The sequence below is a fragment of the Salvia splendens genome, chromosome 10 (assembly GCF_004379255.2).
Source record: "Salvia splendens isolate huo1 chromosome 10, SspV2, whole genome shotgun sequence".
Taxonomy (NCBI): domain Eukaryota; kingdom Viridiplantae; phylum Streptophyta; class Magnoliopsida; order Lamiales; family Lamiaceae; genus Salvia; species Salvia splendens.
The window spans coordinates 3,535,882-3,562,992 of record NC_056041.1 but is presented as its reverse complement, the minus strand read 5'-3'; the positions used below and the strand labels follow the sequence as shown (position 1 = coordinate 3,562,992).

The 27,111-nt window shown below is 38.3% G+C and overlaps 3 protein-coding genes and 1 long non-coding RNA gene across 6 annotated transcripts; all 4 read right to left on the bottom strand.

Annotated features, from left to right (window-relative positions):
- Positions 1 to 1,158: 1,158 nt before the first annotated feature.
- LOC121751793 (F-box/kelch-repeat protein At3g23880-like) lies at positions 1,159 to 2,481 on the bottom strand. The gene has a single exon (XM_042146585.1). The coding sequence runs from the start codon at positions 2,479 to 2,481 to the stop codon at positions 1,159 to 1,161; it is 1,323 nt and encodes a 440-aa protein (XP_042002519.1).
- Positions 2,482 to 8,883: 6,402 nt separating this feature from the next.
- On the bottom strand, positions 8,884 to 9,986 carry LOC121751223. 2 transcript variants are annotated; one of them, XR_006040028.1, is made up of 2 exons: positions 9,767 to 9,986; positions 8,884 to 9,229 (listed from the first exon to the last, which is right to left on the bottom strand). It is a non-coding gene; the product is annotated as an uncharacterized LOC121751223 (long non-coding RNA). The 2 variants fall into 2 exon arrangements; XR_006040029.1 differs by having other exon boundaries at positions 8,884 to 9,226.
- A 520-nt stretch (positions 9,987 to 10,506) lies between these two features.
- LOC121752322 (F-box/FBD/LRR-repeat protein At1g13570-like) lies at positions 10,507 to 13,343 on the bottom strand. 2 transcript variants are annotated; one of them, XM_042147326.1, is made up of 4 exons: positions 13,223 to 13,343; positions 11,320 to 12,130; positions 11,075 to 11,233; positions 10,507 to 10,980 (listed from the first exon to the last, which is right to left on the bottom strand). In XM_042147326.1, exons 2-4 carry the CDS (start codon positions 12,118 to 12,120, stop codon positions 10,630 to 10,632), a joined length of 1,311 nt encoding a protein of 436 aa, XP_042003260.1. In that variant the 5' UTR covers positions 12,121 to 12,130; positions 13,223 to 13,343; the 3' UTR covers positions 10,507 to 10,629. The 2 variants fall into 2 exon arrangements, with proteins under 2 accessions (XP_042003260.1, XP_042003259.1); XM_042147325.1 differs by lacking the exon at positions 13,223 to 13,343 and adding an exon at positions 13,055 to 13,180.
- A 9,888-nt stretch (positions 13,344 to 23,231) lies between these two features.
- LOC121750235 (phytochrome-interacting ankyrin-repeat protein 1-like) lies at positions 23,232 to 25,687 on the bottom strand. Its single transcript, XM_042144728.1, has 3 exons — positions 24,985 to 25,687; positions 23,810 to 23,981; positions 23,232 to 23,723 (listed from the first exon to the last, which is right to left on the bottom strand). The coding sequence occupies exons 1-3, from the start codon at positions 25,105 to 25,107 to the stop codon at positions 23,509 to 23,511; spliced, it is 510 nt and encodes a 169-aa protein (XP_042000662.1). The 5' UTR covers positions 25,108 to 25,687; the 3' UTR covers positions 23,232 to 23,508.
- Between the last annotated feature and the right edge of the window lie 1,424 nt (positions 25,688 to 27,111).

Genomic DNA, 27,111 nt, shown 5'->3' with positions numbered 1-27,111 from the left:
CAAAAAGATAAGAATGAGAAATGAAAAGAAGTTAATGGAAATAAATGAGAATAAAAATAGAAAATAGAGAAATAATAAATGAAAATAGTGAAGAATTACTATAAACGTAATAAACTCTATCACCAAATATATTTGGTGATATTAATAATTTCACGAGATACCAACAATATGCATATGTTATTCAATAGATATCTGTTTCGTAGTTCGCCTGATGATAAGTTGATATCGTGAATTATAATTGACCCAACTTTTGGGCAACTTCAAAAATTAGTTTTTACATATAGTCGTATAGAAATATTACGCAAATCTTTGTTTATTATCTAGTTTTTACATTGCATTCGCATAATCAAGTTTAAATGCACATAATTTAGATATCAGAAATTGAGTAACTTTTAAAAAGTCAAAATATTTCTAAACCACTAGAGTCAAGACACGTGTCTGATATAAAAGATGCACGTCAATGTGCACCTTTATTAAAAGCTTCAATGACATAATGTACGAAATAAATACTCCTAATTACTATATACTACATTAATTATGGGATTAAACATTAATAATATGCATTATTATGAGATTAAATATTAAGTATATGCTCAATTTGTGTTGCACGTGATACTAAATACTAGGAAAAGACTTTATGTGTCTACCATCAATAGTTTTGATAGACTAACCCTATGAGCAAAACACGCATGATTATATATATGCATTGTTGTATACAAAAAATGAAAAGGTACTCTATAATAGGAGTAGTATTAGGAGAAAATTGGATATCAATTTTTTATTCACATAGATTTGAGATGGATGAATATTGAAACATTTTCTTCTTGAACGATGATGAATTAATTAGCACAGGGGTTAGAATACATAAGGAGCAGAAATTTCATTTTTAGTACAATTAATTTTTTTTTATCATATCATGAAATGGAATAATACTATACATTACAAATATATTCATGTTAGTACACACTAGACTATATCATACTACTATTCAATATCTATACAAATATAAACTAGTTGATCATATAAAAAACAATACCACATTCAAATTTATAGACCATATAAAGCGAAAAACATACTCCTTTGTTAAATGAATTTCGATTACAATTTTGCCACTTCAGTTAGATGATGAAATACAATAACAAGAACATATTAAATCGACTAAACGAATGGACGCCTAAAGAAAACCGAAAGATACTGAGACATACTACCCTGCATCCGAAACTCGCTCTTCTCAACATCCCCGAGGCAATCCTCCCCATCCTCATCCTCATCCTCAATTGAAGACTGATATTCTATACCACTCTCACTCCCACTCTCGCTCTCGCTATCACTGGGTAGTCTATGTCTCGCCACATCCCCCTCATTAAGCAAAGCGAGGGACTCGTTGTACGTGCCCGCATAGAACGAGTCCTTCGTGCCAGAGATACAAAGATCCTCGCACTTCCCATCGACCCCACTGTACGCCACGAGGGCCCCGGCCTTCGTGGCCAGTAAAACGTCACCGTTTTGTTTAGCACCAAGAACCCTCCCAATCCCGCAACCGAGACTAATCGCGTAGTCCCTACTCCATGACCCCACGTCGCCGTACACCCTCATCGCCCAAATGGAGCAGCGCATGCCACACACCCGCTCGTCGTACTGAACGACGGCGAGGACCCCCCCGAGATCAAGCGCTCCTAGATTGAGCGGGACCTCGTTCTCGAGAGGCTCCGGAAGCAGCATTTCGTCGAACACCTCACGGATCATATCGAACGACATGATCAAATTCTCGCGTTTGCTGTTTTTCTTCCCGAGAGTCTTGTAAGCAACCCAGTGGACATTTCCATGGGTGAAAACCTGAGACCAGAAATACTCCACGACGCAGTTGTGTGGGATTTCACCTTCAACGGTGTGCCATCTCCCGCTGCTCAAGGCGTAAACCTCGACCCGCGGCGGGAGAAGATACTCACAGTCGCCGTAAAGATAGGAGATTCTCACAACCTTGTAATCGCTTCTTTCCGCATTGAATCCGAAGCCGAGAGCGACCATAGACATGCTCGGATCCTCGTTAACGGAAGACGGAGGCGGCGGCAGCGTCAATTTCCGCCGGATCGCCGGATTCCAGAGCTGGATCGCGACGGCGTCGGGCTGGCCGAACTGGTCGTCGAGGAGGCAAACGACGCCGTTAAAGCAGCCGACGATTCGGTAGTAGAAGCGGACGCGGTCGCGGAACGGGTACTCGATTTGGATCCCGGCGTAGTCGAATTCCGAGGCTGCGGCGGCGTGGACGGAGTAGACGTCGGTTTGGAGGAGCTTGGAGTAGCGGCGGAGGAGCATCATTTTGGGGGAGAGGAGTGCGTGTTGTGTGTGTAGATTGATGAAGTAGGGGGTGGAGATCATGAGGTACCATGATTTTGAAACGCAGCGGAATTTGATGAGAGACTTGGGAGGAAGACGGGAGAGGATCTTCATCACGATGTCTTGAGGCAGATATTCAGACATTTTTTTTCTCTTGCAGGATTTGGTGACAAAGAAAGGTGGCGGTAATATAGTACTCCTTCGTCCACAATTTAAACTACTACTCCCTCCGTCACTTATAATTTGTCCTATTTTTTCATTTCGTCCGTCCCACATAATTTATCTCATTTCACTTTTTACCATTTTTGGTAGTGGACCTCATATTCCACTACCTCATTCCTATTCACATTTAATTAGAAAACTAATATATAAAAGTAGGACTCACATTCCTTTAACTTTTTCAACTCACTTTTCATTACATTTCTTAAAACCTGTGCCCGATCAAAGTGAGACGAATTATCCAGGACGGAGGGAGTATTCTCTACCTAAAAAAGTATGAATATATATTTGATTCGCCAATAATTTTAATTATAATTGATAAAGTGAGAGAGAGAAAAAGTAATGTAAGTGGTGTTAATAGAGAGTAGACTCCACATTGTAGTGTAATATGCTAGTAAGTTGTAAATAAAATTATTTGTGAGAGTAATGTGTTGTTTAACCATTCTCAAACTGAAAAGTTCATATGGAGTACTTTTCATGGATAGTAATGTAAATAAATACTACTTCATACTTATTTTTCAGGGACAAGAGCGACTACTATTTTACCATCTTGAGATATTCACGATTTAAAAACTACTCCCTCCGTCCCCTAATAGGAGTCGTTGTTTGACCGGGCACGAGTTTTAAGAAATGTAAAGAAAGTTGGTTGAAAAAATTAGTGGAATGTGGGACCTACTTTTTTATATTGGTTTTATAATAAAATGTGAGTGGAGTGGGTTAGTGGAATGTGGGATCTACTACCATTTATGGTAAAAATGAAGAGCGACTCTTAATGGGGGACGGCCCAAAAAGGAAATTAGCGACTCTTATTCGGAGACGGAGGGAGTACTATTTTACCATCTTGAGATATTCACGATTTAAAAATTTGTTTTTTTGATACAGTATGACGTAAATCTCATATTCCATCAACTTTTTTCATTTATTTTTCACAATGTCAAATAATTTAATTAAAAAATTGTATGGAATCAAAATAATTTTTTAAATGGTGGACGGTGGGATATTATGAAATACTCCATGAAGGGTGATTTTTCACCTCTGGCAAATTTTGTCACTATTTGAGTTTTGAAATGTCGAGATTTGGCTGTGTTAATTGGATTTTGAAGTTAGAGGAATCTATTTTATTGGATTGGAGAGGAAAATGAGTAAATTTAGAAGGAAAAAGCACTTTAATGGCATTAATGTGAAAGTGATGTAATTGATGACGCAGGGAGGTGCAGTTAATTCGATGAAATCTGCTACTTGTATGCAACTTCTTTATTCTTATTTTCCATTTTATTAAAAAATCAGGCCATTTATGTAATTTCCATAAAAACCTACGCAATTGGTCTTTATACTGAGTGAACTTTAAAAATGATTTTTAGACGATTTCGATCCTTTAAAAGAAAAATATCGCCTATGGTGTATGAAATTATGGTGTATTAACGTCTAAAGTCATTTATTTATTTTTGAAAACTTTTTTAAATATAAATGTATGCATGTATGTATTACTAGTAAATAAATTTGTTAAGGTCAACGCTTTAACTTTATATATTTTTTGTCGATATCTGTAAATGGTCGTTAGATTTTTTTAAATTATTATTATAAATATAACCGTTTATGTACAAGTAAATAAAAAGTCAGCGCTTTTACTTTCTAAATTTTTTGGTCGATATCCTGGTCTTTAGATAGAACTTTTTTTAAATTATTATTATAAATATAAGCTTTTATGTACCAGTAAATAAAATTGTTAAAGGTTAGCGCTTTTATTTTCTAAATTATTTTGTCGATATCCGTAAGTGAACTTTTGATAGAACTTTTTTTAAAAATTATTAGATTTTAAATATAAGCATGTATGTACTAGTAAATAAAGTTGTTAAGGTCAACGATTCTACTTTCTAAATTTTTATCGATATCCGAAAGTGGTATTTAGATATAACATTTTTTAAAATTATTATTATACTTCTTCCGTTACACAAGAATATGCACTCTTTCATTTTTAGTCCGTCCCACGAGAATATGTAATTTCTAATTTTGATAAATCTTCTCTGTAATGAGATGTGACTCATTCTCCATTAATAATATTTTAATTACTTTTTCTTTCTACCTCTCTTACTTTACCAGTTTTTCATTAAAACTTGTGCATAACCCAAAGTGCATATTCTTTAAGGATGAATGAAGTATGAAATAAGCGTGTACATGAACTAGTAAATGAACTTGTTAAGGTCAAAGTTTTTATTTTTTAACTTTTTGTCAATATCCGTAAGTGGCTTTTAGATGGAACTAATTACCTAATTGATTTTCAAATTTTATAATCTTAATAGTGTTGCAATACCATATGTATAGAAAAGCATGCATGTTTGTTATTTAATTATATATTTATACCGTTTCGTTCTATAAAAATAGAGACATTTGAAACGACATATATTTTAATATATAATTAATAAAATATGAGAGAGATAGAAAGAAAAAATTATCAATGTATGTTAGCTGAGAATGATGTCCATCATATTAGAATGAAAGAAGTTACCAAAAATATAAGTGAACTATTTTTATGGAATAGGTGAATGGAAAAAGTTTACACTTTTTGTGGGAATGAAATATAATAAACTGAATGAATTTATTGGTTATTAATTACACTTTTACAAAAATTAAACATTTAAATATTTCTTAACAAATTAGATTTAGTAAAGAATGAGTATGCTTATGTTGGTTGATATACTTTGAAAATGAAATTAAAAATAAATAAATTCAAACATTTCAAGATAAACTTATAGGAAGTACTAAGCGACAATATACCTTTAAATATTCAACCTATAACATAGAGTCTAAAATACTCTCAAATAACCTTAAAGCTTAAATAGAAATATAATCAGAAGTCAAATACTCTCTCCGTTCCATTCCAAGTAACACATTTTTCTTTTCGGAATGTCTCACCGCAAATGACACAATTCTTAAAATAGAAACATCACTCTCTATATTTTTTTCACTCTAATTCACAAAATAACACCATAAAATCTCGTGCCGAAATGAATGCTTCACTTAGGATGGGACAAAGAGAGTACTTAAGCTGCTTCCTCAGTTCATAAAAATATGTGCATGTAAAATAATATATGAGAATTAATGCACAATTGGTAAAATAAAAAGAGAAAAAATAAATGTAGCTAAAGTAGTGTTAGGGATAATAAGACCTACGTTATTATTAGTGTTTAATGAATTGTTATGGTAGATCATAGTGCTATAAATTGATAATATGGTTAATGAATAGAGGACAATTTTTCACAAATGAAAATGTATATATTTTTTAGGACGGACAAAGTACTTTTTATGGGACGAGGGAATTAGTTCATAAAAAGTTTTGAGGACATTTTAGTGGTTAAAAAGTTCAATTTTTTTTAAAAGTCTCCACACGCGATTATATCCTAAGTTTAGGGAATATTGTGGTATTTTTTTTCAAGGACTATTTATAAATTTTATTCGTTTATTAAAAATGCACTGTTTTTGCAAAAATTATACTAGTATAAAAAAAGTACGAATATTCTTTAAATTTCATGCAATATTTACAAAACATTAGGATCACAACAAATTATTCTTTTAAAATAAAATGAAAATTCATTACTACCATTTTCCCTCGTTCGATCAACTCATGCTTATTTATTTTAGGAAAAGCCATTCCTAATTAATCAACCTACAAATTTTTGGACTAATTAGGAAAATCAAAATTACGAATGATCATTTAATTTTTGAACATCACTAGTAAAAAAATTTAACCGCAATTAACCTTAATCAAATAAGAGCCCATAATAATGACTTATAGGGCATAGGCTTCGAAACGACGACGTTTTACTGCTAGTAAATACTCCACAGCATCGAAGTGAATTCATACGTTTTTCAGCTCTCAGATCTGAGCTTCGTCGCCGGTTCTGCAATTCCTCTCCCATTCCCAAAGTAAGATTCCTCAATTTTCACTTTTCATTTCTCAATTCATTCGGAATCATTGATTTTAAAATGTTCATAATCATGTTTGCAAGGAAATTTGTCATTTAATTGCAGTTCCTTGATCTGATAACTGAATAGAGAGCCTACGCTTTTTTTTTCTTTTTCTGGTTTGGATATCTGATATATGTTGTTTTTGAGCTTTTTGTTTGTTAATTTACTAATTCTCCCGTCAATTTATCGACTCGAGGAGTTGCTTTGGAGGATCAATATGGTTACATATGCCACTTATCTCCTGAATACTTTGCCCCTACTCTGGTTACTAAAGGGCGTTTTTGCCTTAGGTTATGATCTTTGGATCTTTGCAGTGAATTGAAGGAGTTTAATTTCTCATGAGAAACTGTCATTTATGCACCATTTGCTTTATAACTGGATTCTGTTTTTACGTTCTACTCTGTGAAGTGGTCGATGTGAACGAGTATGGATGAGGGATACTAGTTTGTCCTGTGCAGGCTTCTGGATGTGTTTAGGATCATTGCTGCCCTTTTTTTAGTGATACATGTAGACGCTTGGCATAATACTTTTTGTGTTGCTTGTGATGTAAAGTTGAAAAGACTACTAATGAAATTAACCATAGATCATTTGAAAAGTGTGAGTCAATTGAAGCAAATGGATAAGAAACAGTTGATAGTAGTAATACATTTGAAGTTAGACCGAGTATATTTGTCAAGGTTGTGTTTTGCTGCTTGCAAATTAGCAATGGCGGTAAGTTATCTCAAGGAGGTAGTTACCTATGAAATCTGACCGTTTGTATCAACCTTTTGTACCAGATGATTGATGATCAAGACCTGGGCTTCTTTGCCAACTTTCTTGGTATTTTCATATTTGTGCTGGTGATTGCTTACCACTACGTGACAGCAGACCCAAAATATGAGGGAAACTGAAGACCATTCTCACCATACCCCAAAATATGAGGGAAACTGAAGACCATTCTCACCATACCAATGCATATAGGTTTATTCGAGTAAGATTGTCTCGTGACGGTTAGGTTTTGGACAAGGAATTCATGAATATGGAGGTACATGTGATGCAGTACTTTTTGTAAGAATTTAGCCTTACTGTTAATCCATGGATATTTTTTTTAAAATAGACTACTCAGGAAGAGCTTCATACTTCCCACTCCATAGTATCGAAATTTAAAATTTCCGTGTTGCCCGTACGTTTCTTGCTCTAATGCTTTTCGTTATTCTTATCTTTATTCTGAGTGGCGATGGCATTTTTGTAGCAGATTTTATCTAAATAATGCCCCAGACTAATTAATGCTTGAGCACAACTAGGGCCTTATGCAAATCTAGCACGCCTTGTGTCTGATGACGTAGATGTGTAATGCTCGAGCACGAGTAGGGCCTTGGTAAAACCCTTCGTTTCCAACCAGTAGGTTAGTAGTTCGACTCATCTAGAGAGGATAAAAGCTAAAGATGATGAAGAAACGATAGAACTGATTAACATGACAGCATATGAGAAAAAACAGGTTCTACCATTAAAACAACCTTAAAAGAATGTAGAAATGAAATTAAATAGAAAAAGCGATTATTTCCCTTTTCTCTTTGACTAGCTGAGACCCTTATGTTTCTGCACTCTCTTTTCCATGGCTTTCTTCTCCTTGGTAGAGATCAAATCATAACCAAAGATATTTTCATCCCACCCATAATCTCCATAATAATCATTCTTTGGAGAAATTTTCGAGCTTTTCTCACTCTCTTTGTGATCTTTTTCACTCTTACTTCTCCAAATGCAGAAACAATCCATGCAAAAAATCTTTTTATATTTTCACTACTACTTTTTTTGATGAAAAGTTGTATGTTTTGAGAGGTGAATATATATAATGGCTTTGATAAAAAGTTATGCTTTTATTGTTTGCCGCAGTTACCATTCCTTTGTAGATTGTGTTATACTGTTACTATATGAATCGATTCAATTTCAACATTTTCTTCTTTGCTTCGAATTTGCTTTATATTTTCATCATTTAATAATTAATATGTAATAATATATGAGGATCAAGAAGTGGAAAATAGAGATTTTCATAATAATAAATTTTATTTTACTATTAAGGAGTAGTATAATATTAATAAGTTTAATTTTACTAAATATGATTTATTATTTAAAATCACATTAAATTTTTTATAATTAGTTATTAATTTATAATAATAATAATTATTATTATAATTACATTACATAATAATAAAGATAAATAGGGGGTACTACTCCTTCGCATAATGAATTAATCAAATGTTAAAAGTAAGAAGTTCTAGTTCAATCTTCTTACCCTTTTAAAATCAAAATGTTAGACAAATAAAGGGTCAAAGCAGTGACATAGTGAGAGCAACCTAATAAAAGTAGGCCAACACAATAAGCTGTTGGAACTTCACAAACTCAATCAAAGATCAGTGGATTTCTAACAAGAACTCATGGAAAAACTGGTTGAAAAAATAGGATCACAAACACTATTTATAATTACATCAACTCTAGATTTTCTCACTCACACGCGTAATTAAGTTGGATGTGATGAAAATGGGAAGCAAGAGAGATGATGAGAAGGCAGTGGAGGAGCTTCTTCGCGAAGCAATGGATATGGTGATTCTTGAACAAGCCGCAGCCATCAACAACCCATCAGCTTCTTCTCAATCTCTTCCATCTCACCTCGAAACCCGCTTTCAACTCCTTAAAGCATCAACTACCCAAACACATGCTTCTTTTCCTGCTAAAACATGTAAAAATCATCTTCCACATTCATCAAAACACGTGGAGCAAAAGCTTCGACGATACGAAAAGTGGGAAATCCTCGAAAACATATCTCCTCCAACTCCAAAGTCGCGGAGAGGCCGGTTTTGGTGTTGGGGGAGAGAGAGTAACGAGAAGAGAGAAATAAACCCAGAGCAAGTTTTTCGAAAGATGTTTGAAAAGGCTAAAAAGGATGAACTCAAGATTTGTGGAGAGGCTGAGAAAGTAATCAAGTGGGTTGATTATGCTTATGCACAAATGGATATAAATAACTAATTCATGTGTTATTATGTTGGTATTTGTTTTATCAATAAGAAGCTCATTTTCTTGCCAAACCCCAATTGTTATACTTATGTTTGGACACAAAATCTTGTAAGTGGCAAAAAATATTTCAGAAGCAATAGAAGCATAATGAAAAACTGTTACTCCATAAGAAGATTCAATCTGTTGAACACATACATGCATACATACATATCGTTGGCAAATATGGGGCTAATAATTTTGTAGGCACACTCACGGGTAATTCCGCTGGTGATCTGACAACCATCTTACATTGTGACGAATTTTCCGGTCCAATTATGCGCGGTAAAAAAACACGCACTATGTGGAATTCTCGAAACTCTTCACTGTGTAAATAGTTGCCGGTGAGTATAGTTCTACGATGAGTGCCCCTTGCATTTTGATATAGAGAGAGATTGAGTCAAGGGAAAGGAAAGGTAATGCGGTAGGGACGATGCTGTTATTTTAAAAGAAATTGATGTGCATTAATAGTTTACAGAGAGATTGGTTGAAAGCAGAGTATGGGTAGGCTTGAAACCATTTAATTTCTGATGTGCCAACTACCGGTGAATATGATAGTGTTAATTTGATGATCACTTTTATAAAAATATGCAACTCATATTGTTTTGATGTTGGAAAAGAAGTTCAAAGTCACTAATTATTTTTCTATTCCGTTTAGTTGGCCAGAAATTAAATTAAGAATGCTGTTCCAACAAACAAAAGACTAAGTGGGAAAGACTTATATTTACTGGCTGCTCAGAAAATGGTCCACAAATTAAAAAAATGGTTTGAGCAAAAATCAGGTTGTTAATTAAATTTGATCATCAAATTATTTTAAATTTGAACCTACATCTTGACTGTCGATTATAATAAAGTAGAAGAGAGTTAATTTGCTAAAAAACGAAATGACTCATTGAACTTGTGACGTCCCAAATAAAAATACTACTCGATTAAACTTGGGATGAAGGGAATACATCCTTTTGCAGTGGGCCAAATAAGAACACGAATCGATTCACTTGGGATGATTACAGGGCGCAAAAAAGGATGGATTAATAGCATTGTAGCAGAATCTCAAAGGAGCCTAATACATTTACAAACAGCCTAACTAGTGAGATTGACGCACCCACACATGCTTGCTCCCATTATTGTTCCCGAACTCAAGATTTCTGATGCTCGAGGACTGAAGATTTCTGCGCTCGGTGATGCTCGAGGATATTGCTTGAGCTCGTTGAGTATCGACTCCCCTCCATCAGCGATGCTGCCAGTTTGGGGTGTTATCGCCATTTCCTCAAGTGCTGTGGCTGATGCCAGTAGATACTTCACGAATTCCATCTCAGCTTCGATCCCAGAGAACAGCTGCATCTTCACGGTTTTCAGATGAGCCAACGACTCCGAGCTTGTTTGTGACCTCAAGAAGTCTGCCACAGCATCCACCACGTCGAAGGTGAAAGCCTGTGTATCATAAAGCACAACCATCGGGTTAATCCTCTTCTTCTCAAACGGGCATTTCTGTTTCAAAAGAGTAAATTTGGATATTGCAACTTACAGTGATATTCAGACGTTGTAGGTTAGGGCAGCTTCTGATGAAACAAATGGCACACGAAGACTCCTGAATCTTCGCAAAATACATATCGGAAAGGTGAAGATTCTTCAGCGTATTCAAAGAGATTGGCAGTCTGTTTGGTGCTTCGTGCTCAACAAGATCCTGCATATGCACGAGATAGATGTCAAACAACCAAACTTCGATTGCATAAACAGCTAATACTTCAAAATCAAACAACTTTTTCTTACCTCTAATGCATAGGCTTGTAACTGAAGGTCCTCAAGGGCAGGCAGGCAGCTAAGGGATTTCACCAAATCTATGGAAAAGAAGTTCCCGCGTTTAAACTCCATGGATGAAAATGTCAATTTAATATCTTTCAAAACAGGGCAGTTCTTGTACGACACTGACTTGAACACCCCGTTGAATTCAAAGCATTTCAACTTGGGGCCGGTTAATTCCAGGCAATCGAAGCTGGTGCAATGAATCAGTCTCAGTCTTTCAACTGCAGGGCACGAAGCAATGAAAGTCGTAAATGACTCAGGAACAAGCACAACCCTTTGCAGTTCAAGGTTCACGAGCTTGCTGAATCCCTTGAACCCAGGGATCGGATCAAATACACAGTTATATAGCCTCAAATTTCTCAGATGCTGGAAACTAAGCAGATGCGAACTCAACCTGTGTGCCTCTCCTCTCGATACATGGAGGGTCAACTCTTGCAGAGTGTTATTTGGCAGCAAGCGAACCCATTCATCGATATCTGGATTGCTTTTGAGATCAGGCACTTGCAGAACAAACTTTAACAAGGGACCCTTGTGAAGTTTCAATATTTGGTAAACCAGGGGCTCCAGTTGGTGGCCTCCCAGAAACATTTGATCGAACCAGAAATCAAACACAATATCCGGACACGATGCCCATTTGTGCCTCCATTCCCTGGACAAAATGCTTGTCCTCACCACATCTCGAAGAGGCAAACATCCAAGAATGTTCTCAATTATGTTATTGGGTAGATCGGTCAACAAATCAGTCTCAGTTCTTGCAACAGTCTTCATCGTTATAAAACTGGAACATGGTTCAAGAAGAGAATAGCTCAGAAACACATAGAAAAGAAAATCTGAATAATCTCTAAACCACACAGAGAATCACCAACTAATCAAATGTTTGAATTTTGCAAGAAAAAGTAATCTTACAACTATATGATTACCAATTAACCAAAGGTTTGAGTTTGATAGAGACTCAATTGTTGCTGCAGTAATAAACACAAAATTGACCTCATGAACAATTAAAAAAAAGTAGGTTCAGCTAACCATTACTTAAATCTCAAAGGACAAAATCTTGGTTTAACCTTTCACAGATTGACAAAGCACATAAGATTAAATTTTTTTTACAGTAAGTAAAATCACCACATCATTCAACCAACCAGGAAAAACATGTTCAAGCATTTCATTTTTATTGCCCCTGATAAAAAAAATTGACCTTTCTTAGCTTTGAATTATTCAACTTAGCTAAGTGTAACAATACACACAAAGGTATAATTTCATATAGCATCACTGCAGAATTATACAGTGCCGCTCATTGTGGCATAAAAAAAATAAATAAAAGATAAAGATAAGATTAGAAAATGTTCCATTACCAGTTACCACACAAGGATTTCTGCTGCTTTTCGATCAAATATGACTCTATGAACCACTTATCATTTAAAAATTTTGAAGGCAAAGAGTAGTTTAAAGAGCAATGATAAACAAGTCAACACGTGTCACCGTCATTTCCGACAGCTCCACACGATTCAACGCACTCCGGTCGCCTTGGCCGGCTTCTCATTTTTCGTGCGTTTAAGAAACGAATAATTTCTAAAGACCTAATTCACGTTAATTCGATTATGCTCATAGAAATTTTCCGCCGGTGATGGCCGACGAGAATGTGAAAAAATAAACGGCGAAAACACAAAATTAACACCAGTTTTGCTGCAGCTATATTTTAAAATACCTCAAGCAAGACGAATAAGGGCAAATTCTGAGAAAAGGGGGGGGGGGGGGAATCATTCTTCCGAATTCACAGCGAGCAACAACAATTCAATCAGAGAAGATCTAAGGTCTTCTCTACAGTCTAACCACAGAATTAACAAAAGGGAAACCAAAAAAGAATTCAACTCACCTAGAGAATTAATGATCGAAACTAGTAGAATTGATTTTTAGAGAAGGAAAAGAAAGAGCGATTTTGAGGTGAAGAAATTGGAGATATGAAAAATGGATCCCCACACATTATTATAAGTAACAAAGCCAATCTAAGGGGGGAGGCAGTGGAACCCACTTCATAATAATTAATTTGTAAAATTAATTGATTTATGGGTGTTCTTAGTCAGATGTCGATAAGATCAAAGTATAATTGTTAGCATTGCTATAAATTAGTTTTATTTATTTAAGATTATTATTTTATGGCTTGCCTTTCACTATACGCACATATCTGATGTGGATCTACGTGCCATTATTATTGGTTAAAATTAGTTACTACTAATGTTTCTAGAAGCTCGGAGCCGATGGTAAAACACTTAAATCAATTGCAATGTTACTCGCATTTTTTATTTTAATTTGTAGGTATATTTCATTATTAATTGTGTGATTATGTACACATGTATTTGTCTCACTCTCACTCAAATAAAAACATACTACCCATATGGTTCCCTAGTCTTTCGAGATGGCCTAACTTTATTGATACAATGTTCAAACTCGTGTCCAAAATAATTATGGTTTTAATTGTCCAAGTAGTTTTCAAATTTGGCATAATAGCCAAAAAAGTCATGCTAAACGTTAGTACTTTAATTTTGCACTCTTGTTGCGTACTGATGGGGTGCGTACTAAACAAGCCCAACAGCAATGACGGCCCATCAGCCCAAAGCCCAAGCAGGAGTATGAGTTCGGCATTACCAAAGAGTTCGGCCTCAGCCTACAGCTCGGTAAAAGCCAACCAATCAAGCTCTGCTCTCAGGTCGGCATCAAGCTCTACTCTCAGATCGGCAACCAAAGCAGTTCGGTCTCAGTATTCGACCGAACAAGGAGTTAGTGGACCCATACAGGATGTCCAACACACCCACTACCACGTGGTGTCAACTCAGGCCACGATCGTAGGCCATGACCTACGCTACATCCACGATCTTAGGCCATGACCTACACGACATCCACGACTTAGGGTGGTGATGCAAGCCACGATCTTAGTTCAAGATATAAATAGAACTTAGATCAGATAGAAGAAGGTTAGAAGCTCTCTAGAGATAAAACACCATATAGCAAATAGCAAGTTTGTATTTGTAAGCTGTAGAAAACAGATCAAGCAATACAATCTTGCCCTCCCTTCTTCCCGTGGACGTAGATTTACTTCAGTAAATCGAACCACGTAAATTCTGTGTGTTGTAGTTTTCATTCTCTACCAGCATTTGCTAACATCAGAAATTCGCGGAATCATCACTGGCGCCGTCTGTGGGAAACAGAGAACCAAATTTGTGATAAAGCGAATTTTTGACCATTTTTTCAACCCAAAAAATGCATACCAGATCGCAGAAGACCCGTATTCCTGCCCGTGAGAACCAGGAGGAAGCCAATCCACCCCATAGGTCTGGAAAACAGCCTAGGGATAAATCCACCACCAGTTCTCATGGCGGAGGAACAAGCCGCTCCAAAAGCCGTCACACCGAGTCTTCCCAGCAGCCCGATTTGAACGAGGCTGTCAAGCTGTTTTTGGCTGAAAAGCAGGAGGAATTCTTAACCTTCCTGCAGAGAAGCCAAAAGCAGCCGGAGGCGAAAACGGCGGATTCTCCCTCTCCCTCCATACGAGACAGTCACTACCGCAGTAGTGTCATGTCTTCCAGAAGAAAGAATCCTCGGTACCGGAATCACAGGAGAACTCCATCTCCTCCATACCGAAGAAATGTCGGTTTCGCCATGTACGGAGCATTGAGGACTCCGTTCTCGGACGATATTACCCGAACTTCCCTACCACAGAACTACCGAACTCCGTCGATAACCTATGACGGACTCGTGGATCCTCATGATTTCTTGGGACGCTATCAATATAACATGGCGAACCAGGGTCTCAACGAGGTCCACATGTGCAAGCTGTTTCCCGAACTGCTTATCGGGAACGCAAGAAGGTGGTTCGATAGCCTCCCTCAAGGCAGCATTAGATCCTACCGAGATCTAATGGATGCTTTCCACAGGAGGTTCTTTCAGAAAGCGGAAGCCCGAAGCACTTCGGCTCAGCTGCTTTCTATACGTCAAGGTCGCGACGAAAAGATCAGCGACTTCCTGACGAGATTCCATAAGGAATGCCTACAAGTAGATAATCTCAATGATCTACTTGTCATTTCGGCATTCCAAAATGGAATCCTGCCCGGAGCTCTCTACAGAAAGCTCGTGGAATGCAGTCCGCAAACAGCTCAAGAGATGTGGGACATTGCGGACCAGTTCTCCCGAGCCGATGAGGCAGACCGTCGAAAACGGTCTTTAGACAGCTCATCTAGAGGAGACGAAAAGAAGCCCGATCATAGCGATCAGAGGCTTCCTCGCCGAACACCTTCCCCACCAAAGGAGGGATAGCGGTCATACGAGGTGATCGAAAAAGAGCAAGTGTGTTCGCAGATTGCGCTTAAAAGTGCCGAGCAATCAGTTCGGCACCATCAAGCATAGCAATCACAGCAGCCGGAGTCAGAGGCAGGCGGAATGACCGAAGTCTCACCGGAGCCGAACTCGATGGTGTACGGCACTGAAGCCGTGATTCCGGTTTAGATTGGCATACCCAGTCCCCGAACTCAATTTCTCCTCAGAAATGAATGGTGACGGACTGAGAGCCGAACTAGATCTTGCCGAAGAAAGAAGAGAATTGGCCTGCATAAAAGCAGCCAAGTACAAGGAGCAAGTAGCCCGGTATTACAACCAAAGGGTGAAGAAGCTGCAATTTCAAGTGGGAGATCTCGTCTTGAGAAACAACGAAGTAAGCCGAGCAGAAAAGCTAGGCGAACTCGAACCCACATGGGAAGGTCCATATCGGGTGTCAGAAGTCCTCGGCAAAGGGTCTTACAAATTGACTCACGTGTCAAGAGCACAAGTACCCCGAACATGGTACGTTTCCAACCTCAAAAAGCTCCATTTGTAAGAGACAGTCCGGTCAATGTGCTTTCTTTGGTTTGCTTGGTCTTTATTTGTCTATATGCGTTTTGTCTGTCTATATGCGTGTCGTCTCTTACAAATGTTACTGAGGTATCTTGTTCTTCGAAGGCTGATCCCCTTCTTAGAACATAAACAAGCCAAAGATTGTGTGTCAAAGCTTCTAAAGAGGATACAAGACCACAATTCAGCTTAAACAAGCAGTTCGTCCGAAACGAGCTGCAACAAGCCAACGATTGTGCGTCAAAGCTTCTAAAGAGGATACAAGACCACAATTCTGCTTAAAAATCAAGCACTTCGTCTGAAACGAACTGCAACAAAAGTCCGATTCTCGCGATAAAACTTGCCTGAATTAGGACAAGGGAAAGTCCAATCCATGCGATAAAACTCGCCGAATTAGGACGACCAAGTTCGGTCAAAGCAGTTTACCTCATAAGACCGAGGACGACCATGTCTAGTCATAGAGGTTTACTGCATAAGACCACTTCGGTTAACTGGGAAAGTCCGATCCACGCGATAAAACTCGCCGAATTAGGACAAGGGAAAGTTCGATCCCGGCGACAAAAATCGCCAAATTAGAACACAGACCAAAGACGAGTCCGGTCAAAAGATGTTTATTTCATCAGACCAAAGACGAGTCCGGTCAAAGATGTTTATTTCATCAGACCAAAGACGAGTCCGGTCAAAGATGTTTATTTCATCAGACCAAAGACGGGTCCGGTCAAAGATGTTTATTTCATCAGACCAAAGACGAGTCCGGTCAAAGATGTTTATTTCATCAGACCCAAGACGAGTCCGGTCAAAGATGTTTATTTCATCAGACCAAAGACGAGTCCGGTCAAAGATGTTTATTTCATCAGACCAAAGACGAGTCCGGTCAAAGATGTTTATTTCATCAGACCAAAGACGAGTCCGGTCAAAGATGTTTATTTCATCAGACCCAAGACGAGTCCGGTCAAAGATGTTTATTTCATCAGACCAAAGACGAGTCCGGTCAAAGATGTTTATTTCATCAGATCAAGGACCAAGTCCGGTCAAAGAAGTTTACTTCATAAGACCGAGGACAAGTACGATGAAATTTTTCGCTAAGCTGTAAATACAGTGTTAGAAGCGAAAACAAAATTTCATTTTTCAAATCTTGTTCGGCACACAACTCCGCTACCCTACGAGATGGCGTTACGCTATTACAAAGGACTATTCTACTGTCCAGGGTTGCTAAAGTTGAGCCATCTATTCACAAAATCCTCGTGAAGCTGAGTTCGGGCGTTCCAGGCAGCCGCAGAATAAGCAGGTCGACGAGATGCTCTAATCGACCTGCCACCTCTTCTCTGAGCCCGGGAAGCCCTAGCACCTCGGCGGCGAAGAGTCTCTTCACGAAGCATTTGCCGATCTTGCTCACTCATAACCACAGCTCTTCTGCGAACTTCAGCCCGTCCTTGACTTGACGTCTCCGGTTGTCCCTGAGTTCGTTGCTGACTAGGAGTAGGGTTTTGAGCAAGTGAATCAGAGGTTTGAGCTGGAGTACTAGCATCTGTTGGCGGGAAATGCCGGAGGAATCTCTCAATTGAGGGACGCCGGGCAAGAACTATGTCGTACCGAGAGGCCCAGCGCCGCAATGATGTCACGACTTGTTGGCAAGCCGAGCTCTCCAGCGCATTGTTCCTCCGGAGTACATTATATTCCTCCCACAGTTCGTCAACTCGACTCTGAACATCTGATATGGTCATTCCCCCGCGCACACGGATGTAATCCTCGTACGCAGTCCTCTCAGCAATGGTCGTGTTCAGCTCGGCCTCCAGATCATTCTTATCGGACTCTAAGTCCTTATTATCGGCCTCCAGCTTCACTAAACGAGCCAGAAGCTCGTCATTCTTCGTCTGATCGGCTATAGCTCTTTTCTCAGCTTCGTCTAAAGCCGAAGAGTACAGCCGTTTCCAGTGAAGTATCTCCATCTCCTTGAGTACAAAGCAGCTACGTCAGTTCGGCATTTCAGCTTACCGAGCAGGTAGTAAACCACAACAGGAGTAAGAGAGTACGAAAGGCTAAACGAAGACACAAGAGCAGAAAGAAGAATTTTTTCATTCATAAGAAAAAAATTTTTCTATACAAGGAGGGCTTCAAGGCCATTTTACATAAAGGAAGAAACTAAACTAAGAGAAGGGAGACGAAATCATACTTCGCTAGCCTCGTCTCCGCCTTCTCGGCGAGGTTCAGCTTCCTTCTCCTTATCTGCTTCAGCTTCAGCCTCTGCCTCCTTGCTCTCCCCAGCCTGTTCGGCGCCACCGTAGCCGATCTGCTGCGCCTCCTGATCGGCCTGCTTATCGCCGGCCTCCAGCTCCAGCGGCTCGGCCTCACCCTCTCCGTTGTAAGTCGAAGCGGGTGAAACGGGTCCCACGGAGGCAAAGATAGCCTCCAGGTTCTCGTCCCGATCAGCTCGACAACTCCGGACTCGGTCTGCAGAAAGCAGGACCGAGGATGAAGCGAGCTCCTCAAGGAGCGGCAGATTCTGAAGCCGAGCTGCTATCTCTCGGCTGTACAGAGGCAGCACGACGTCGGCCCCCTGCTCGCCCTTATCGGCAATTAGCCTTACCAGACTACCGACAAAGGCCGAGAACTGGCTGCTCAAAAAGAGTTTCTCCGTGTAAACACGGAGACCCTCTCCTTGGGCAACCACGGCGGCAGCATCACTCCGTTTCGTCTGCTCTCGCTGGATGACGAGCTGGTTTTTGGCAAACTGAGCTTCATCCTGGGCCGAAATCCTAGCAGCTCTGGCTTTCTCAAAGTTTGCCTCAGCCTGCTCGGCCCGGTGACAAGCAGCCGCCAATTTCCTCTGCATCTCAGCATAGTCGTTGGACGCTTTGGAGAGTTCGACTGCGACGAGCTTGGAGAGCATATCGTTCCTCTGAAAATGGATAAGGAAAAAAGTCAACAGAGGGCACCAAAAATACAGGACAGAAGCCAAGCCAAAGAATCAAGAAGACAATTCACCTCGGCGAAGTCCGTGGGCCATAAAAATGGCTCACAGATATGCTCCGAAGGAGGCGCCAAGACCACGTCTTTCTCTGGCGCTCTCGGGGGCTTCTGGGTCTTCCCCTTCCTACTTGCCGAAATCGACTCCGGCTTCTTTGGACCCGAAGAGGTCTTTTGCCTCTTCGGATTCTTCTCGGCATCAGGCGCCGAGCTGGTAGCCTTCTCTCTCTCCGGCTCCTTGGACTCCGAAGATTTTCGGGTAGCCTTGTTCAGCATGTACACTGCCAAAAAGCAAGAAAGCAAGGTTAGTTTTCTTCGTTAAAGCAGTAGAGCATAAAGATAAAGAGAAATCCTCACCCTCGGCCTCTTCGTCCGAAGACGAGATGTCGAACACGACGTCGCCCTTGACGAGCTCAGACTCCGTGTATTGTTTCCTAACTATGGGAATCTTGTTGAGCTCGCCATCGAGCTCGTCCAACGGTTCAGGCCGAGGATGACGGATAACGGACTTCGGCCCTCTCCAGGGAAAACTAGGAGCCGCAGTCCTATTATAAAAAAAGAAGCGATTTTGCCATTTCGGCCATTTGGTTTTACAAAAGGCCCTAAAAGGCTGTAAAGGGACCAAGTAAAACCAAGATCCCTTCCTTTTAAACTGGAAAAAATTAAGGATTGCCCTCAGAGACAGATCCTTATCTAGCCTACGCAGTTCGGCAGCAAAAGCCGATAAGTGCCTCCAAGAGTTCGGAGTCACCTGACCTAAAGGGAGTTGAAAAAAATCAAGAAGCTCTACAAAAGGTGGGGGAAGAGGGAAACGAAGCCCGCATTCTAAGCAGGCTTCGTAAACGGTGGCATAACCCTCCGGCGGGTCGTTAGCCCTATGATCATCGTCGGGAACCACCGCCTTCCCCCCAGGAAAAGAGTATTTTTCGTAAAGGGATATCACAGTATCCTTACTCAAGATACTGTGAAAATACTCTACGGTCTTCTCCCCGGATTCTTTCCGGCTAGAAGACCCCTTACCCCCTGTTCTACCGCTACCAGACTCAGACGAAGAAGAAGCAGACATGGTTCTTACTCTTTGAAAGTTTGAAGAAATCCTGAGGAAATTTTTGAAAGCGGAAGGAAATTTTTCACGCAAAAGATAGAGAGTGCAGAAGAAGCCAATAGCAAAGGTGTTCAAATGATGAAGAAAGGCGGTATTTATCAGATTTGGAAAAGATTTCAAATCATCGCACCGTTTCATATCCCACCTTTTCAGGATTCGACGGCCGGATTTTACTGTCGCATTTAATGCCGCATTTAATGCAGTCACGCGCAGGGCACGTCCCCTGACTTCAGCCTCCCCCGTACCCTTTTCCAGAATGCCGAGGTGACTCGCTTCGCCGAAGTGATTCACTTCGCTTTTCGGGGGGGGTAGTGATGGGGTGCGTACTAAACAAGCCCAACAGCAATGACGGCCCATCAGCCCAAAGCCCAAGCAGGAGTATGAGTTCGGCATTACCAAAGAGTTCGGCCTCAGCCTACAGCTCGGTAAAAGCCAACCAATCAAGCTCTGCTCTCAGGTCGGCATCAAGCTCTACTCTCAGATCGGCAACCAAAGCAGTTCGGTCTCAGTATTCGACCGAACAAGGAGTTAGTGGACCCATACAGGATGTCCAACACACCCACTACCACGTGGTGTCAACTCAGGCCACGATCGTAGGCCATGACCTACGCTACATCCACGATCTTAGGCCATGACCTACACGACATCCACGACTTAGGGTGGTGATGCAAGCCACGATCTTAGTTCAAGATATAAATAGAACTTAGATCAGATAGAAGAAGGTTAGAAGCTCTCTAGAGATAAAACACCATATAGCAAATAGCAAGTTTGTATTTGTAAGCTGTAGAAAACAGATCAAGCAATACAATCTTGCCCTCCCTTCTTCCCGTGGACGTAGATTTACTTCAGTAAATCGAACCACGTAAATTCTGTGTGTTGTAGTTTTCATTCTCTACCAGCATTTGCTAACATCAGAAATTCGCGGAATCATCACGTACAATGTCAGTATCGCCCTCTTTAATTAGAATGTGATAAATTTAAAGAAAGAGCATCTTTCGTTTCCTAATTTGATCCTAATAACTGAATTTTACATTGTGAAATATTAAAATGAAAATTTTCATAATAATTTATTTTGATGATACACAAAATATTAAATACTCGACTCTGACAAATTTAGGGACTTCTACTAGCATTGGCAACTTGGCATTGCTTGCCTCTTAAATACTCCTATTAGACTTGTCATATTGAGGTTTTGGTATAATTAAAAATATTCCAATTGTATCATAAAAATGGTTCAATATAAAGATTATTGGCAATTTGACACTAGCCACTATACAACATAAATAATTACATATGTATCGATTTTTTAAATATTAAGGTACAGATGTCCTGGAACACCGCGGCAACATGGAATTGTTTTAATTGTAATTATATGGATTAAAGATTATTATCATTCATTTCTTATTATGGTCAAATAGTAATCCTAATTTTAACATGAGGCTTCCTTTAAAAAAAACTAAATTCGCATTGACTGCCGGAAATATATATTAATAATGATTAAAAAGGAATTATTAGTTGAAGGCACCAATTTTGTAGATAAAGATATAATAATTCCCATTTTATGACGATTTTTGAGATTTTTGTAACTACAAAAAATAACAAGTACGGTATTATAATTTGCAACATAGTAAAGCTAATTTCAAAAGTACAAATTTGAACTAACGTGGCCTTGTGTTATTTTTGTTTATCTAACTTTCAATTAGTCTAAAAAATATAAATTTTTTAGGTTTTGTGGCATCAAGACCATAGAAAAATTGAATACAAGTCAGTAAGAATAATGGACCGCATATTTATTTTAGGAATATTGGTCTCTAAAATCATGAACTTTGCTTAAAATTTGATATTTCCCATGAACTTTGAAATTGGTCTATAATATCACAAACTTTGCATTTTGTTTGGTATTTCTCAAACTCACTCAAATAAGATATATTCATCAAAATATTATTGTAATGATTATAATGATACATTGGGTTTTTTGTGGAGTATAAAAATAAAAGAAAGATGTTTAACTCAATTCACAAATTAGAAGTGAAAATGTATGAAGGAGAATTTCAGATTAGCTTGTACTATGAACAAGTACTAATACTATTGTTGAACATCAATTTCATGAGTTTGGATTTTATTCACCAATTTCTATTTTTTGACTTTCGACAAATAAACTAGCTAATGGTATTAATGCCTTTTGGATTCAGTAGCTCACAGAAAACGAATTCTGGGTGGACTAATTAATGTGCTTAAAACCATAAGATAAATTATTGGTCATTGGATATATATGTTGACTTTTGATTTTAATAACCTGAAACTTCCAGTTTGTCACCAGTTGAAGAAAAAATAAATTATCTTCGAATTTGGAAAGCAGATGCCCGAAAAGTGTGGATGTATTCCTCTTCTATATTCAACACTCTTTTTCATTTATTTATTCACAAATATTAATTTATCGTGAAATTATGGGATGCATACATTTAACCAAAATGGAGTAATAATTGATGCAAATTTGCAAACAGATGTGAAAATGGATGGATTTACCTCATTTTCCAATAATTGTCCTAGGGATAGATACAAGTCATATGCTGTAATGAGGTCAAATTTCAGTGGCAAGAATTGTTTCGCATTATTATCATGTTAGTTTCGTGTCATGTCAACACAAATAAGATCTTATTGATAATAGTATCATGTCGTGTGCAATTCATTTTCAAGTTTAAATGTAGGATTATATGTTCAGATATTGAGTTTCATTAACAAACCATGTCCGAATTTGACCCAAATCAATCCGGAAACATCCCAACCCGCATGATTTTCGAATCCTAGTTTTTAGTTAATGGTTCTGAACAAGGCCCAACTTTAGAAAACTCAAAATAATTACCATCATTAGTTTTATATGCAATAAAATAGTTCTCAAAACCTAACAATGGTCAGCTTTTTTGAACAGAAATTCAGAAAATTGATAATATAAGCATCTTCGAAATATGTCAAAGAAGTCTGGTATATAACCACTTCCATTGCACATCAAGGCTAGTCACTCGTCACACACAAGCATGCATCATACAGTAGATGAGAAGCAAACACAGAGTAGTCTCAAGAACAACAATAGGCAGAAAGACTAGGGCTTCAATAAGTGATAAGTGCCCAACGGGTACATCTCAGCTATCAGAGAATCCAATCCTCTCTTCACGTTAAGTTTGGTAGAAGCAATGCCCAACGGGTACATCTCAGCTATCAGAGCTACAGGATGTCTCGCCAGATGAAGAGCTGTCCTGTTGTAAGCGCCTCAGTTCTTCGTAAGCCCATTCAAGACCAGGACAATAGTGAGTAGGAGGATTGAACCTTGTATCGTTGATATCATCAGGCAAAAATGCCCCATTTTCAACCAGGAATCTAATTGCTCGCTTCTTTCTCTCTTTGGCTGCATTGTGAAGAGGGGTCCCTGCATCCAATAAAAACAGTAATGAAGTGAGTAATAATATGCAGGCCAACATGCAACGGATATCATAGTTGGGAGAATATACATACACCCGCAGGCACCCTTAGTTCGAGCATCAATATTAGCGCCACGCTCCAACAATTCATCCATCACCTTAAGATGGCCCCCTTTAGCAGCAAGATGGAGAGGGGTCACACCATGCGATTTTGGGCCCCAAGCAGCAACATTAACATCAACTCCTTCATTAAGGAGCCGTCTCACCTGCAAAATAATATCGAAAGGTATATGTAACATATAAATCAGTCAAGGAAGGAGCTCACAAACAGCAACACACACCCAAATCATGTCCATTCCACAAATTACAAGAGTTACTACTTTTTTTGCTGGACACGGAAGCAAAAAACTTCTTACCCAAAATGCAGCGCCTACCACAGGAACACCACTGTGTAAATACAGACTTCAAATAATGACTAACAAGCCTAATTTTTTTGATAAGCACATGACAAGCCTAATTTTTTTGATAAGCACATGACAAGCCTAACACCTCTATACAATTAGTTGATCCTCCTTAACCTGACATTTTAAGGCACATCTGTAGTGTCAAATAATAAAGCAACTAAAGTCCCCCTAAGTTATTCGCCAGTCATCACTATACTTCTTAGCCCCCAGCTGACAAAAGCTACAAGAGTTTCTTTACTTCTATTTCTAGTCCTCTTTCCATCAACAAAATGGTTCCTTCGTCAGCAAGGACTTCCCCTTGGACACTGTTGAAATAGAAGCCACCTTAATGAAACAAACTAAGCGAATAATAGCATGATTCCCACAATACCGTGCATAATAGTTCATAAAGGGAATTTAGTCCAATTTAGCCGGGACATAGTGCTCAAAAGAGAAATCATTAATAGGCTTGAGGCTCAAATACAGAAGGGTAATGGACTACTGGCAGACAGAAAGCTAATTCCAAGTGGGCAAGCAAAATAAAGTTAGAGCTGTGGTCACTAGTACAAACAAAAAATGGGCATATAGTTATCCCTTGGAGAAACCACGGAAATAGGATCTTACGACCTACAAAGGTTAAACTATTCAAGCAAGATAGCACATATATTAAATTGAATATGAAGTAATAGAGCACAACTGTATCTCAACTATTCAAGTAACGAAGGACCAAAAGTAACAAAATACTAGTACAACAATTACGAAATCAAACACTACACAATCACTGAATACTATTAAGAAAGTTGACATGAAGAGGATATAGACATGCCTCTCTGAGATCGCCTTTCTTAGCATAGATGTGTAGCAAGGTCCAGCCTCGATCATCCCTATCCACTCCCAACTTAGGCATCTTCCGTTTCCTCCTAACAGATTCAACCTCAAACTCTGGCATTGTGGGATTTCTAAGTATCTATCTTTTGTAAATAAAAGGTATGCAATAATCCCACAAACTATGATTCAATTCCCAAAAGTTCCGATGGTTCCAAACACTAACGCAACCAATTTTTTCACAACTCAGCGATCTTAAAACTAAGAAGACAAGAAAATCGACTATGTGAGTGTGTGTGTAAAGCGTTTGACAAAAGACAAAGATCAGATTATATTATCTTTGCAGGAAGATCGAAAGACAGGAAATTTAGCGAGAGGAATGATTGGCCATGCAATACGGGGCAAAGGGATTCAAACCAGGGCCAAAAACGCGGAGATTATTGACAAGCATCACATTGAACGATGATGTAAACCGAGATTTCACAGAGATATTCATAATCGATGCCCTAATCCGGAAATCTATAATCAGATTGAATCAAAGAATGAACAGAGGACAATCGAACTCAATTAGGAGGCTGCATATATCTTGATTGCGTGTCTGTATATGCGGATGTGGAGAATTAGGGATTGAAATCGGACGAAACCCTAGGTCGGGAGCGAAGCAGGAGATGAAAGAGGCGAAGATGACTTCTAAATCAGCCGCTGCAATAGCCAATTGATATATACGCAGATATGTCGAGAAATAGCGTTTCATCTAAAGTCGCTAACAAATATAGAGCGTTTTAACGGAATGGGCCTAACACAAGGCCTTTTTGCTTTTTGAGGGTGCCTAGCAAAAGCTTTTTAATGCAATAAACTTTATACTCAACATCACATATTTCAAGCACTTCTATAAAATTAGTAAATTATAATAGAAATAGCGATAAAATTTTTAGTGGAGATTGAAGCAAATTTTATTACAATTTTTAAAAAAAATTGAAACAGATTAATATTTGTGTACGATCCAAACGGAAAAAAAGACTACTATTAGTTATGGACAGATATAATATATGGTTATAATTTATAAAAGTTATTATGCATGAGTATTACTAATAATTTTTAAATTTTATTATAGTCCTAACAAAAGAATAAATGAAATAGAGAATTGTAACTATGGGCTGTACAAAGAGTAGTAATGCAAGAAAAGTATCCATTAATGACTATATATAGCCTATAGTCGAATAGAAACAAAAATGATCATTTCATTCAATCCAATAAAGTATCCATTTGAATCCAGATTTTGGGGTTTATTGAAGATGTATTGGTATTCTGAATAAGAGCTCTTGGATTTTGGCTCATGAAGATAGGGATGAGATGAGATTGTCAGATTGTGGAATATTTTGATAAATTAATTAACAGATAATATATTATAATATTCACTTTCAAATAGTAAGTATAAAATCAGCAACAACAATAAAACAATGAAAATAATATATTCGATTAACCTTACAGTAAATTCGGTTGTTAATTGATCCTATGTCCAGCCCTAATTCAAGTTAAATAATTTAACTTGAATATATAGTTGTATTACTAGACATTTTAATTTTATCATTTTATACTACTATTGATTTTGTCTTTTTCATTTCACACTCTAATGCTTAGTTGTGCCAAGAATTGAAGATGTCAAGTGCTCTATTTTTTATTCGATAATTCTATCTTAATGGAGTAATAAATGTTAATAGTGATGTTTATCTCATAATTGCTAGAGATAATCCAAACTCATTTTATTGATGTAATTCGATTTTTTTGAATACATCAATCAGTTCACACTCACACTTTCTCAAATAATAATTGAGCTGACCAGCCACCATAATTATCTGGATAATTAAATAATATTTATATCCTATAAATATTATTTATGGACTGGTAATTATTCTAGCTAATTAGTCATATGACTCATATCGCTACAAATTGCACTCATGAGTCATGACTGATTTGGATCAATTATATATTTCATCATGTATATAATGATCTTGTATCAAATCATAAATCATAAAATTATTAAATGGGAAAGAATATGACCTAAAACAAATTACTTATTTTATGCAAAGAGTAGATTGAGTCACGCAAATCCTCAGTCTCACGTCGG